The sequence below is a fragment of the Pseudoliparis swirei genome, chromosome 9, assembly GCF_029220125.1.
Source record: "Pseudoliparis swirei isolate HS2019 ecotype Mariana Trench chromosome 9, NWPU_hadal_v1, whole genome shotgun sequence".
Classification (NCBI taxonomy): Eukaryota; Metazoa; Chordata; class Actinopteri; order Perciformes; family Liparidae; genus Pseudoliparis; species Pseudoliparis swirei.
The window spans coordinates 14057048-14070451 of NC_079396.1; the positions used below are offsets into that span (position 1 = coordinate 14057048).

The 13404-nt window shown below is 41.2% G+C and overlaps 1 protein-coding gene across 5 annotated transcripts; it reads right to left on the minus strand.

The window, feature by feature from the left end:
• Nucleotides 1-35: 35 nt before the first annotated feature.
• On the minus strand, nucleotides 36-12946 carry senp1 (SUMO specific peptidase 1). Of its 5 annotated transcripts, none has more exons than XM_056422396.1 (18): nucleotides 12350-12946; nucleotides 12098-12156; nucleotides 11784-11965; nucleotides 11622-11697; nucleotides 11336-11525; nucleotides 11067-11202; nucleotides 10864-10982; nucleotides 10294-10571; nucleotides 10119-10182; nucleotides 9780-9818; nucleotides 9611-9695; nucleotides 9364-9504; nucleotides 8645-8773; nucleotides 8222-8425; nucleotides 8051-8130; nucleotides 7813-7897; nucleotides 1166-1261; nucleotides 36-1083 (listed from the first exon to the last, which is right to left on the minus strand). In XM_056422396.1, the coding sequence occupies exons 1-18, from the start codon at nucleotides 12478-12480 to the stop codon at nucleotides 1021-1023; spliced, it is 2157 nt and encodes a 718-aa protein (XP_056278371.1). In that variant the 5' UTR covers nucleotides 12481-12946; the 3' UTR covers nucleotides 36-1020. The 5 variants fall into 5 exon arrangements, with proteins under 5 accessions (XP_056278371.1, XP_056278370.1, XP_056278369.1 ...); XM_056422395.1 differs by having other exon boundaries at nucleotides 10288-10571; XM_056422394.1 differs by having other exon boundaries at nucleotides 36-1261.
• Nucleotides 12947-13404: the final 458 nt, after the last annotated feature.

Consider the following 13404-nt stretch of genomic DNA (forward strand, 5'->3'; position numbering starts at 1 on the left):
AACTGATCACATACTTTCAAATGAGCCGACACACATCAGGTTCTCATGTTTATCAAACCCAATTGAGGTAATACAAATAAGTCAAAATACATAAGAATGTATTTCTAAATTGTAGATAATAAAAAAATACCATAAAGAAAAGGTATATTACATTGTTCAAAAGGCTGAATAAGTTTATGTAGAAAGTTCAAAATATATTGAATATGCTCAAGTTGCTGCAAAACAACTCTGAAATACACAAAATAGACTTTGAACCATAAATTACAATCTTATCTATACTAACAAGTTGTTTGTTTACCCTGCTATCAGAATATAACTAGGACCGTTTATCATACTTGTGGTAGAGTGAACGTTCTCTTTCCGTTATAAACCAGAGGCAACGCTGGAACACGCTTTGGGCCTTTTAATCAAACGAATTACAAAAATAGTTGTTTGAGGTAAAATGTGTATTAAAAAAAAACTCAGTTGTGCCCAAATACTGAGAAATACGTTTAAGACGAGAAGCCATTCCAACTTGAGTCTTCACGGTAAAGTTTATTTTCCTTTAAACGTACCAAAAGTATCAAACACTGACAGCGACACTAAAAAGTCGTCCTGTCATTATAAAAAATAAGCAGCATAATGTGCTCATCTCCCTGTAAGACTAAAACAACGTGTAAACTTGGTACGTCTGCGTCAGAGTATGGTTTGTAAGTGTGAATAAAAAAACGCTTCTGGCGAGGCGATGCAAAACACGCAGCGTCTCGGCCGCTGAACTGAACGAAGCTCCAACAGCCCAACGTGGAGGCGAGGACTGGGAGGACTGGGAGGCAGTGCTTGGAGCTCCAGCTCCATCACAGCAGCCGAGGTCAACCGAGGTCAGCCGAGAGCCTGATGGCGGTGGCAGGGGCAGAGGAGCTGGTTCCTGATCTGGTGCGCAAGTCTTTCCCGAAACAGGCCGACGAGTCGACCCCGCGGTGGAGCGGCGCTCAGCCGTCGCCACGACTCGTATTTCCCACATCGAGAGCCGACTGCACACGTTTACAACAGTTTATGCTTCAGAATCTCCCAAACCATCCGTTTTCTGAAGTAGGGCATGTGGTTCTGTGAAGTAAAGAGACGCCATGCAAGACATTTTTAGGCCACCGCCGAGATGGTGAGCAGATGAATGTGTGTTCCTGATTACCTGTGTGAATGTGATCGGCTTGTCTTTGGTGATGTAATCTGCATATTTGCATGTGAACATTCCACAGTCGCTACCATTCATCTGCTGTGGGATCTCCTGGAAGCAAAAGGAAAAGTTAAATATGTCATTGGACATTCCTTGATGCAAAATGACTACTATTATTTGTAGAGGTTTGACACGATATTTTATCAACTGATTATCTAATTACTTTAACAACTGTGAGGACTTTGCTTTGAATATTCTATCACATTTAGACTATCTTTCCTCAATAAGCATCCAGCATCATGAGAAATGTTATTGACAATACAATATTGTTATTAATATATTTTACACAGTATAGTTCCTTTTCGCTTGATATTCCATATGTATCCCTGCTCTAATGAGCAAACTCAAAGCAACATTGTGAAAATTATGCTGCTCTATTAACATACCTGCAAACTCATGAGGGGTGAAAAAGGTGACAACGGGTTGGGGGGTGGGGGTCCTCTGCTCTGACTAAGTCAGTGCCCACAAACCCTTCTAATAAGATTATACACACATATACAGGACTGTCTCAGAAAATTAGAATATTGTGATAAAGTTCTTTATTTTCTGTAATGCAATTAAAAAAACAAAAATGTCATGCATTCTGGATTCATTTCAAATCAACTGAAATATTGCAAGCCTTTTATTCTTTTAATATTGCTGATTATGGCTTACAGCTTAAGAAAACTCTAAAATCCTATCTCATAACATTTTAATATTTCCTCAGACCAAGTAAAAAAAAAGATTTATAACAGCTGAGTGTTTGTCAAGGCTCAGGAAACCCTTGCAGGTGTTTCAAGTTAATTAGACAATTCAAGTGATTTGTTTAATACCCTACTAGTATACTTTTTCATGATATTCTAATATTTAGAGATAGGATATTTGAGTTTTCTTAAGCTGTAAACCATAATCAGCAATAAATCAGAATAAAAGGCTTGCAATATTTCAGTTGATTTGTAATGAATCCAGAATGCATGACATTTTGTTTTTAATTGCATTACAGAAAATAAAGAACTTCATCACAATATTCTAATTTTCTGAGACAGTCCTGTATACATATATATTAGGGCTGTCAGCGTTAACGCGTTAATCTATGCGATTAATTTGGCCGCGTTAACGCACAAAAATATTTTAACGCAATTAACGCAAGTTTTTTTTTTTTTTAAACCGCAGCAGTACGGTTTGACACTGTTTCCGTTTTTAAAACAATAATTTCTCCGCGAAAATAAGGAGCAGAAAACAGTTTAAACTCGTGGATGAATCAGTCGGGTTTCCTCCTGCTCCTCCTTCCTCCCGTCTCCCCCTCTGATACACAGAGGAACGGAGGGCGACGTGTCGGGTGACGCGGCGCGGAAAGAACGCGACACACGAAACCTTCAACGTGATTGGTCAATCCGTTTGTCTGTCAACATTTCGGGGGGGAAAAAAACCAATGAACACTCAGTAAATCACAAAGGACCTCCCACCTCACAGGTTAGGCTCATTTAGCAGCCTGTCAGTCAGAGAACCAGAGAACACGGCGTGAGGACAATGAGCCTTATTTCAGAGCTGAGATTGTTCTGGAATGTTTGATGTATAACACGTGGGGGTGTGTCACATGCAAAAGACTTTAAACGGTGAATTTTGTTTTGTTTTGTAAAATGTGTAAAATGCCCCCAGCCTCCAGAGGGTTAACGTGACATATTTGAATGTCAGTCAGTTACCAAGGCCACTGGTTCTGCTGCTGTTCAATGTTAAAGATGACGGGACCAATGGGGTCTCAATATACTTCTTTTTTTTTACTAATCTGATGTTTCACTGAAGAAACAATTTATCATCCACGATATTAAATACCTCGCTGGCACTGTATATGTAGGAGCCTCTTTGAAAACACAGCTCTGTGTGAAGTTTTGTCTTTAAAAAGAATGAACTTTTAACTTTTAATTGCGATTAATCGCGATTAATTAATCGCAATTTCAACATGTGCGATTAATTAGTTAATTTTTTTAAATCGATTGACAGCCCTAATATATACACATACACATATGTATATACATATATATACAATAGTTACAACACCTTGAAAGATGATGGTGAACCCAGTAAGATGGCCGCCACACCTTGAAATATTCAGTAATATTTATTTTGCATGGGCCCAGGTGTGAATAGGAGCGAGGCCCATTCAGAGAAATCTCTACGGCCCACTTGAGCGACAATCACACAGGTTAACAAGTCCCACGTTACACTATTTTACAAATCAAGTAACTTCCTGAATGTTGTGCACTTGTACACTTTTTTAATTTCTTTAATTTCTAAATTATGTAAGAAATTAATTCCTTTTGTTCCTTATTTTATCCAATAACCAATAATATATCATATATAATAAACCTTCCCACCCACCCTGTCTGTGATTTCCCATCAGAGGCCCCCACCCCGGGAAGTGGCTGAATGGAGAAGGGGTGGGGGGGTTTCTGTGAGATTCACAGACTGAATTCCTGCTGGAAATCACTCTATATACAGACTCTGGTTCGGTGCTCCGTGACGTCACTAGCGAGTAGCGACGTCACAGCACAGAACCAGAGTACTTACATGTCATGTGACAACGTTTCCATGGTGACGGACAAGGTCACGGAGCTCGAAGGCACTGACAAGAAGTGACTTACAACAGGAAACCTGTTTAAACTTTATATTAGGGATGCACCGATCTGATCGGCGCCGATCCATATCGGCCGATATTCCCATTATCGGTTTTGATCGGCGTTCTCAAAACGGCCGATCAGATGACGTAACATCTGCGAGAACTATCAGAGACGTTTCAATCGCCGCGCACCGCAACGGAGACGATGCGCCCGGCGAGGGCCGCAGAGTGAGAGGTCCACGAGGGGATCCTCACCACCGAGCGGCGTCCCCGTCCCCCGAGTTGAATCTCTGGGTCAACTCAGCCGACTCTCACATGTCTGCCCCGATAGACTGATGTTCACGGTAAACGCATTCGATCGGGAGCGTGCGAGGGTTTTGATAAAGTTAGCGGAAGGATTTATGTGACAACATCCGGTTTTGCAAAGTTAGCGGAAAGAACCACGTGAAACAACATCCGTTTATCAAAATAAGATGTCGACAAATCAAACACTATTACATATAAAAGTAAACAATGAACTGATTTTGTATCTTTAGAGATCGTTTCTGAGATTTAGCTTAAATTATGCTAACATTTTTACCGATCACTGAAATCGGTATCTGCCGATCCGATAATACCGATCACGGTGTCGATTGAAGCATTGTATTTATTGTGTAGCATTATTGCCTAGGACTATGAGGAAATACATATACAAAGCACCTCAAACATTAAAGAAATTACAGATTTCTTTAAACATTTAGGACTTTTACTTTGAAAAATGTCCTAATTGATACATTAAAATTGTTTGATTGGTATTGTACATACCTGCAAACTCATGAGGGGTGAAAAAGGTGACAACGGGGGGGGGGGGGGGGGTGCAGGTGACTTTTTTTTTTTTGTCACCACACCACACCCACGTTGTTTGAAGCCTCAAAGCTTTTAGAACCACAACTAGTCATTTTATTGTTCTGACCACAAATCTAAATAATGATAATAAACAGTTTAAGAACAAAAGGTTCTCGGCTCTGACTCAGCCCTATAATGATAGTAATAACAAATATACATTGTCATTATATATAATATGGTTAAAGTCATTCATGAACCAACTTCCTTTTTGTTTGCCTGAACAGTCCTCATGGACTTTTCCCTGAATCTGTTCCGTTTCTACCTGTTTGTCACGATACTCATATTATAACTTCTATACATATTACATACCTGCCATAAATATCATGATACCCGATACCAGAATTCAATACACCATACAAACAATATGGTACCATAATTACGAGACTGGTATATTTATCTATAATAGTAATAAATAAAACATCTGTATGGTTTTCAACACTTAACAAATGACAGTAATATGAGTATTCATACAGCCAGATACAGGGCTCTCAAGTTTTGAAGACAGGCAAGCGTGAGATTTCCATCAGCACCCGATACAGCTGACCGTTGCGCGCGCCGGCATCGAGCCGAAAAGAGTTGTTGACGGGGGGGCTAGTGACTATTTCTACTCCGAGAAAAGTTGTTGACGGGGGGGCTAGTGACTATTTTTTTGCTCCATCCCAATGCGCGCAGACCGGCGTCGGAGCTCTGCAGCGGAACAATCGATCGGCGTATTGAGCACCCCTGCATTCAAGCATTAAATAGCCGAGAGGCTTTTTCAGCGTGAGGAATTCGATGTGTGGCGGGAGTGCGTGAGATAAGACCGAAATGCGTGAGTCTCACGCTCAATGCGTGAGACTTGAGAGCCCTGAGATATGAATGAAACTACATGGTTCCATCATAGCATTGATTATACACTATGAGGCCGTTAGTCTCTGACCAGATGAGACACAGTTCATCAGGATGAGCAGCTGGAGAGTTACAGAACTTTACAGACTGAAACATTTCACTTCTGGCATCTTTTTATTTGTTTAAGCCGAAGTCTCTAAAGCTGCGCAGCGCAGTGTGCGCAGACAGCTCGACACGGAGCAGCGCGTGCGCTCTGATCGCTCTCTTAATGAAGTATCGATACTAAAAATATGCTAAATCACATGGTGTTTAACGTACGGGTACTTTGTTAGCATCGCTACACCGTGCAGCGTGACAGCAGCAGATGTAGCGGGCTAACATTCAAGCTAACCTGAACCCCCAAACGCTGTGGACATCTGAACGCTGATTGGCCGAGACGCGACACGTCCCATCAAAGATGTTTTATTGCGAAGAGCACCACTTCACATTTTTCTCCGCGTCTCACTGCAATCTCAACGGCAGCGGGCCAGGTGACCCCCCCCCCCCCCAAAACAAAAACTCTTCGGATCTCCACGATTCACGTGGATGGCCTATTTTGAGTTCAAAACGGTGAATTTCACCGAAAGGTGACAAGTTTGCAGGTATGATTGTAGGGGATTTCAGATATGTATGGAACACATCTGCATTATTCATTTCCTGGAACTCTTGGGGAAATCTATATACAGGACTTTTTTTAACATACAAAAGTCTGACTTATTTTTATAAACTCTTCCTTGGTACAGTAAAAATGTTTTAATGTTACCATAATTTAAGCTAAATCTCAGAAACGATCTCTAAAGATACAAAATCAGTTCATTGTTTACTTTTATATGTTCGTGTATGATTTGTCGACATCTTATTTTGATAAACGGATGTTGTTTCACGTGGTTCTTTCCGCTAACTTTGCAAAACCGGATGTCACTTAAATTCTTACGCTAACTTTATCAAAACCCTCGCGCGCTCCCGATCGAATGCGTTTACCGTGAGCATCAGTCTATAGGGGCTCAGAGCCTCAGACATGTGAGAGTCGGCTGAGTTGACCCAGAGATTCAACTCGGGGGACGGGGACGCCGCTCGGTGCGTGAGGATCCCCTCGTGGACCTCTGACCTCTGCCGGCCCTCGCCGGGCGCATCGTCGCCGTTGCGATGCGCCGCGATTGAAACGTCTCTGATAGTTGTCGCAGATGTTACGTCATCTGATCGGCCGTTTTGAGAACGCCGATCAAAACCGATAATGGAAATATCGGCCGATATGGATCGGCGCCGATCAGATCGGTGCATCCCTAATAAAAACAATATGATACCATAAATACGATACTGGTATATTTATCTATAATAGTAATAAATAAAACATCTGTATGGTTCACTTTTTACCAACTTTTTCAACACTTAACAAATGGCAGTATTATAAGTATTAATACAGCCAGATATTAATGAAACTACATGGTCCCATCATAGCATTGATTATACACTATGAGGCCTTTAGTCAGTATCTGTCCAGATGATACAGAGTTCATCAGGATGAGCAGCTGTAGAGTTACATAACTTTACTGACTGTCTGCCTTGGAGACAAAGAACTGAAACATTTCACTTCTGGAATCATCTTTTTAAAGCTGAAGACTTTAAGTCTCAAAAGCTCCGCCACTTGACACCACTCGCTGTGAGCACTGTGCAGCGCATTGCGTCCAGACAGCTTGACACGGAGCAGCGCGTGCGCTCTGATCGCGCTCTTTTAATGAAGTATTGAAAAAAAAAATATTGACCCCCCCTCCCCCACCCCAAAACAAAAACTCTTCGTATCTACACGATTCACTTGGATGACCTATTTTGATTTCAAAACGGTGAATTTCACCGAAAGGTGACAAGTTTGCAGGTATGTATTAATGAGAAAAACATTAGGAAACCAGGATTAAGCTAGAGGCGTGGCTTCTCCTTAAATAGAACCAGAGAACTCAGACCGTTCCCACGGGGGCATCGATGTGCCAGTGAAACATACATATCAGATGGTTTATAGGCTGATGTAATCTACTTCCGTGAATGCTGAATAACTATTAGGATAAAAATCTAAACTAGTTCAGGATGCTGCAGTGCAGCACGAACCTGGACAAGGAGGGAGGCGCTCCTTGCTCCAAAAACAATAACACAGAACTTTCTGCCGACGATGCAAAACCATCCAAAACCTCAAAAATCATTTGCATATTGATCACAACAATGAAAACAGATGACGTTCTCCTCTCAGGTGTTAAAGACTTACACTGCGCTTTTTGCTGTGCAGAGTCCAGCCTGAGGTCTCCAGTGCTTTGCCCTTCTTGTCCTTACTTTCATGTTGCAGGTAATCACTGGAGGAAACAAATAAAAATAAATTTGATTTCTTTCTTGACACTGATGGTTTAAAAATATATATATATATTACTCCTGCTAAATATTTAGCAGGAGTTTATCACTCCAAATATGTATCCCATTCAACAAACATAAATTATACTGAAACTCACAACAACATTTTGCATGCTTCATCATTGTTTCCTCCCATGGAATCAAAGTACAATATAGCCTTTTTGCGGAAATCCACCACCTAAGAGAAAGAGTTGCACAATAAAAAAACCTGCAACATAAATTCCAAGATTTTCACTTGCAGGTTTGCAATTATGGTCATTAAGACTTACAGAGAGGCACCAGTGCACCCCCAAGTGGACAGGAACCAATAGGATGTCTTTAGAAAAGATGTCCATCTTTTTGGTCCAGCGGCGGACAGCAGTGTAGCCACTGCTGCGCAGCTTGGGATAGAAAAAAGTGTTGAAGGTATTGGCCGATGGCAGGTTGGGGTCCTTGCTGCGCTCCACCAGCAGGTTCATGTAAAAGTTGATCACCTTAGAGATTATGGAGGGAGAGTTTCAATTAACCGAATAAGCATGACTGTATGACTCAGTTGTGTGACAGTTACAAGATGCTCTAAATAATTATGGTAAAGTATTTCTTTCAACATTGTGATGTATACATATTTAAAACAGGGATGTGTCAATCTGGTGCAACATGATTGCCTTCTGATCATTCACACATATCTGACCTTGAGGATTATGTCCACCCACCTCATCATTGAGCCAGTTGAGGTTGCTGAGGGTCTGCAGGTCTTTGCGTGTGAGGCTGAGGCCAAAACCTTCACTTAAAACTTCATGGTTACCTCCTCTCAGCACCCTGTTCACCTCAGCTTCCATTTCCTTCATAGAAAGAGAGCACACATGTGAAACAGCAGGAAATAATAACGTACCGTTATATTTATGAGATGTGTTCCAAATATAATACTGCTTGGCACTCGGCAGTTTTATTCTTAAATCAAATATTTAAAAATAAGTTTTTTAAACTATCTGATCTCAACTTAAAAAGGAAAAGTTTGTAGTTTAAATTGTAGTATTTTTTCACATTTAGAGAATGAAATGTTCAGGGAGTGCCTTTGGGGGAGGACCGGAGAGACAGGCGGTCAGTGTAGCTGACTTGGAGGGTTTTATTCTAGATATAGCAACTTTTTTAAGTTGGATAATTTTCAAAATGTAACCTATTCCAGCTATTTTTTCAATTTGACCAACCGAAGCTTTAAGTAGCAGAAAGCACTTAATATCAGCAAGAAAAGTTTGACAATAAATTAACATGCACAGCAAAACAGGGCCATTTAGTCACTCTTTACTTTCAACTGCTTTTCTACCTTTTTTAAAAGGAGGAAATTAGAAAGTCAGAAATACACGGGAAAGCAAGTCTTTTGCATCATCTCAATACATTCTATACACATTAAGCATTAAGACAATGACCACACCTCCGTGAGTTCGGGGAATTCGGGTTTCTCTACTGAAGACTTTAGTTCTTCTATCACAAGAGTCAAAGGAACCTCCTTCTCCAGAGGGACTCGAACATAGACCTCCACATCTGGGCTGCGTTGCGACTCTTCAGACAGGCGCTGGGAACCAGCAACAAAATGACAGATGAGTGGGATAAGAAGAGTTTGAGATACAATTGATGGAATAAAGCTGGATCTGAAAGAGAGCTTCATGGTGCTCACTCACTTGTCGCAGCAGCAGAGCAGCCAGGGCCTCCTGCTCTTCAATCTGTCTCCGTCTCTCTCTCGCCCGAGAGTCATACATACTAGTCCTACAGTGACAAGATACATGTTTTTCTCTGTTCAAACATAATATCAGTTATTAATGGATTATTTATACAATAAAGTGTACTTACAATTCTTTGATCCATAACTCTGCTTGGAAACATGGCACACTATAAAAACAAAGAGATCAGTTAACATGTAAACAAAAAACTTAACTTGAGTTGACTGTTAGCCTTGTTGAGTCTTGTTTTTACTCCACCAAATCAAACTTAACATTGTGTGTCTTGGTTTATCCAAATTCAATTACAATTTAGAAGCGAAGTAACAGCATACAACATTAAATGGTAAGACATCTAGTTTACATTTGTAAAAAGATTAATCATGTTACACATTAACGACAGTGAAATGTAGCTTGTGAAGCAACAACATAAGAAACTAAATAGCAATACAGAGTGAAAAAGAATACTAACCTTGAGCGGTCTTGCTTTTTACCCCTTTTCTCATTTATAATAATTACAGAGTCACCATCATGAGCTGCAAGAAAAGAAAAGAGGAGATTACAACCAAAGAACAAGTACAGACGCAAGCAAATACTCAATTCACAATGCCCATTACAAACACACACACACACACACACACATGCACCTGATGATTGTGTGTCCTGAGAAGAGTTATCGATAAGAGCCGATGGGGAGGGAGCTGCTGTGCGAGTAGCTGCTCTGCTGGGGTCTGTGTCCAGAGACCACGTCTGGATCCTTGGCCTATTGGAATTCCACACTGGGCTGGGGAGGTTGCTGGAGCTCTGGCTGGACATCCCTGTGGGGCTGGGGGTACTGCTGGGTCCCTCTGAAGTTCCTCCTACAGCTGACCTAGAAGGGGAAGATAACTGCAGCAGTCTGCGGCTGGTAGTCAGGAAGCTGGTACTGATGAGAAAGTGACAGGGATAAGTGGATGAGAACAGGAACGTATCTAGATATAAAGTCTAGAACAGTCAAAGTGATAAACAATGGACATGAAACAATTCAAATGTATTCATCATTCCTACTCACTGCCTACATAAAGGGAGAAAAAGTGATCAGAGTAAAGATGGACAATAACTGGTAGTTGTATGCCTTGCAAACCAATCCAAATTACGAAGCACATATACCATTAAGTATCTCTAAACAACATTCAGACAGAATTAGAGTTTAGGATAAAACTTGTATTTATACGTACAAATCTCTGTGTGACCTCACAATGGTGTGTGAGCTGCCGTTGTGAAGGAAAGATGACTGACCACCAGAGACCATGGTCAGAAGCTGCCTGTAGACCTCCTTCTCCTCTTCACAAACAGACTGGACAAACAAGCAAAAAAATGAAATAAATGAAGACATGTAAAAACGGAGTTAGCAGGAATTTAAAAGATGTTTTGGTCTGACCTGCTGTGCTGTGCACCGGGGCCTGGCATTGTGCATGTGCCCAGATGAGGTGCTGTGTGTTGGGCTCTGCACCACTTTGATGGGAAATATCTTCTCATACATACTAGTGCAAGAGTTACTTGCCACTCCACTAAAACTGCAAAAACAAAACTAGTGTTGTAATCAAAACATCATCCATTGACCATAGTTCACCCAGTATAATGACATCATATAACAAAAAGCAACTTCTGACATGGGAGAGAGGTAAAAACAAAAGACACAACGAATACCTTGGTGTTCCATATGGTCGGAGGTTTAGGGGCCTGCCTAGCCGTGGAGATGGGTGCGATTTTGGGGTGATGGAGGGTAGCAAGTTGACTGAATGGCCATTTATTTTTGGCACTTCACGATGTGTAGGACTCATGCACACTTGTCGGCGACAGACTTTTGATCCCATGTTCTTCTCATGGCGCAACCATTCTAGAGTTGATAAAAAAACAATTAATAAAGAGCATGCTCAAACTTCAGCTCCCTTATTCCAAAAGCTTGTACAAAGGTTTGATTGACAATTTTTACCCGATTTGGATGTTTTCCACTCTAATGTTGTCGAGGGAGCAGCGAACGTCTCATCCAGACAGTTCCTTTCAACAATCTGAAAACAAACACATAAACAACATTAAATTAAGGTAAACATGTTTTGACATCTCTAAATTCAGGTCCCAAACATTTATTCCATACCGGCATTCCAGCCCAGACTCCTGCTGATGTGGAGGGCTGTGGCTCTCCAGGCGGAGGACCGGGAGAGGCAGGCAGCATAGTGCTCAAGGTCGGGCTCACATTGTTTCTCATCCATGTAGCCACACTGGAGCTGTGACTCTTAACTCCTTCAGCTGCCACCTTGACTGTGTCAATAAGATCTCCTAGAGAAATAAAAAGACAGACCATTTTAAGTAGGATCATACTGATTTAACTGTATCCGCTACACACACACACACATATATATATATATATATATACATATATATATAGTTAGTTAGTTAGTTATTAATTACCAATTCGAGATTTCTTTCCGATTATGCCATCTTGGTTGATGTTTTGTCCATCTTCCAAACTTAAGGGAAAAAAACAGACAGACGCCATAAAAGTTAGACATATTCAATCCATTTGACGAAAGGAACGATGAATAGCAGTTCAAAAGAACCGCTACACTGACTCATGAAGAACTTCACAGGAGACTGGGGTCGGTCTTTTTAAACACATTGACTGCTGGTGACACAAGGGAACAATGCTGTTACGGTCCATACCATTCATCTGGTCTTTTCCTCTTTAGCGGACCATCGCTCGGGGTCCGATGTGCTGAGTCCCCCACAGCAGGCTCACCATTGCGAAGATTGGCAAAGCTCGTTTCTACCCATTCGTAGATTTTGTTTAACATGGCTCAAAGGTTTTATAAATAACGCCGGTGGTTTGAAGATAAATCGCTGTAGCTGCTTTCAGTCTCCCTGTCAAACCTAACGGAGCCAACGCGCTTCATTCAACTGAGGCGGGTTAGCTGAGGCTCTTTCAAAAGCTAACACTCCTCCCCGTTATCATTTTACAGATTCCTACGAAACGAGCTCCCCTCGCTAGTCTGTTGAGACTTAGTTAATTGTAGAGCTAGCACACTATGCTAACTAGCTCGCTAGCTAACGTTGCTACGACGCGGCTAATTTATGGAAGTATGTTTAAATTCGAGCAGGAATGCGATAAGTCGCAACCAACGCGTTCGGAAAAACGGTTATCATTTTCAGACACACCCCAACTTATTTATATGTCTCTAACGTGATTTTAAAACGCATATAAACTCGTTGAAGAATATTATCTCCCGCTTCTTCCTCATTCAAAACCACAACATGGATGAAAACGATGCTCGATCATTGCACGCTGTGATTGGCTGACTGGGCGCTGTGAATCCGAGTGTACTCGTCTCTTATTGGTTTATTGCAGACTGGAGGAGACCATTTAATAATACGTCACGCACGCCGGTTTGGACTTCTAATTCCAATTATTTGGCGTTTGCACTTTTTGTGTGTCTTTCGCAGTCGCGCATAAAGACATTTGCGTGTGGAGGAATATTCGATGTAGTTTTCTGAGATTTTAATTTTAATTAGAATTTCAATGAAATAATCTTATTTTTATGACGAACACATCCAGCCTCAAAGTGCGTTCTCTGGTGCTTTAATAATGTCGTCATATTCGAACAGATTTTGAGTATTTATCGTCCGTTGTAATCAATTAAATTCCCAGTATAAATGCAAGCCAGGAATATACCTGTTCAGGATTAAGACCGGCTATGACCTGCCAAAACATGACCTGACCT

What these genes read in the sequence shown, in the direction of transcription:
- senp1 (XM_056422393.1), bottom strand. Translation starts at nt 12,480, where the DNA reads ATGTTAAACAAAATCTACGAATGGGTAGAAACGAGCTTTGCCAATCTT. An exon ending in GTGAGGTCACACAGAGATTT is followed by an intron (nt 10,572 to 10,863) that starts GTACGTATAAAT and finishes CTTTCTCATCAG; the next exon opens with TACCAGCTTCCTGACTACCA. An exon ending in AATTCCCCGAACTCACGGAG is followed by an intron (nt 8,774 to 9,363) that starts GTGTGGTCATTG and finishes CTTTCTATGAAG; the next exon opens with GAAATGGAAGCTGAGGTGAA.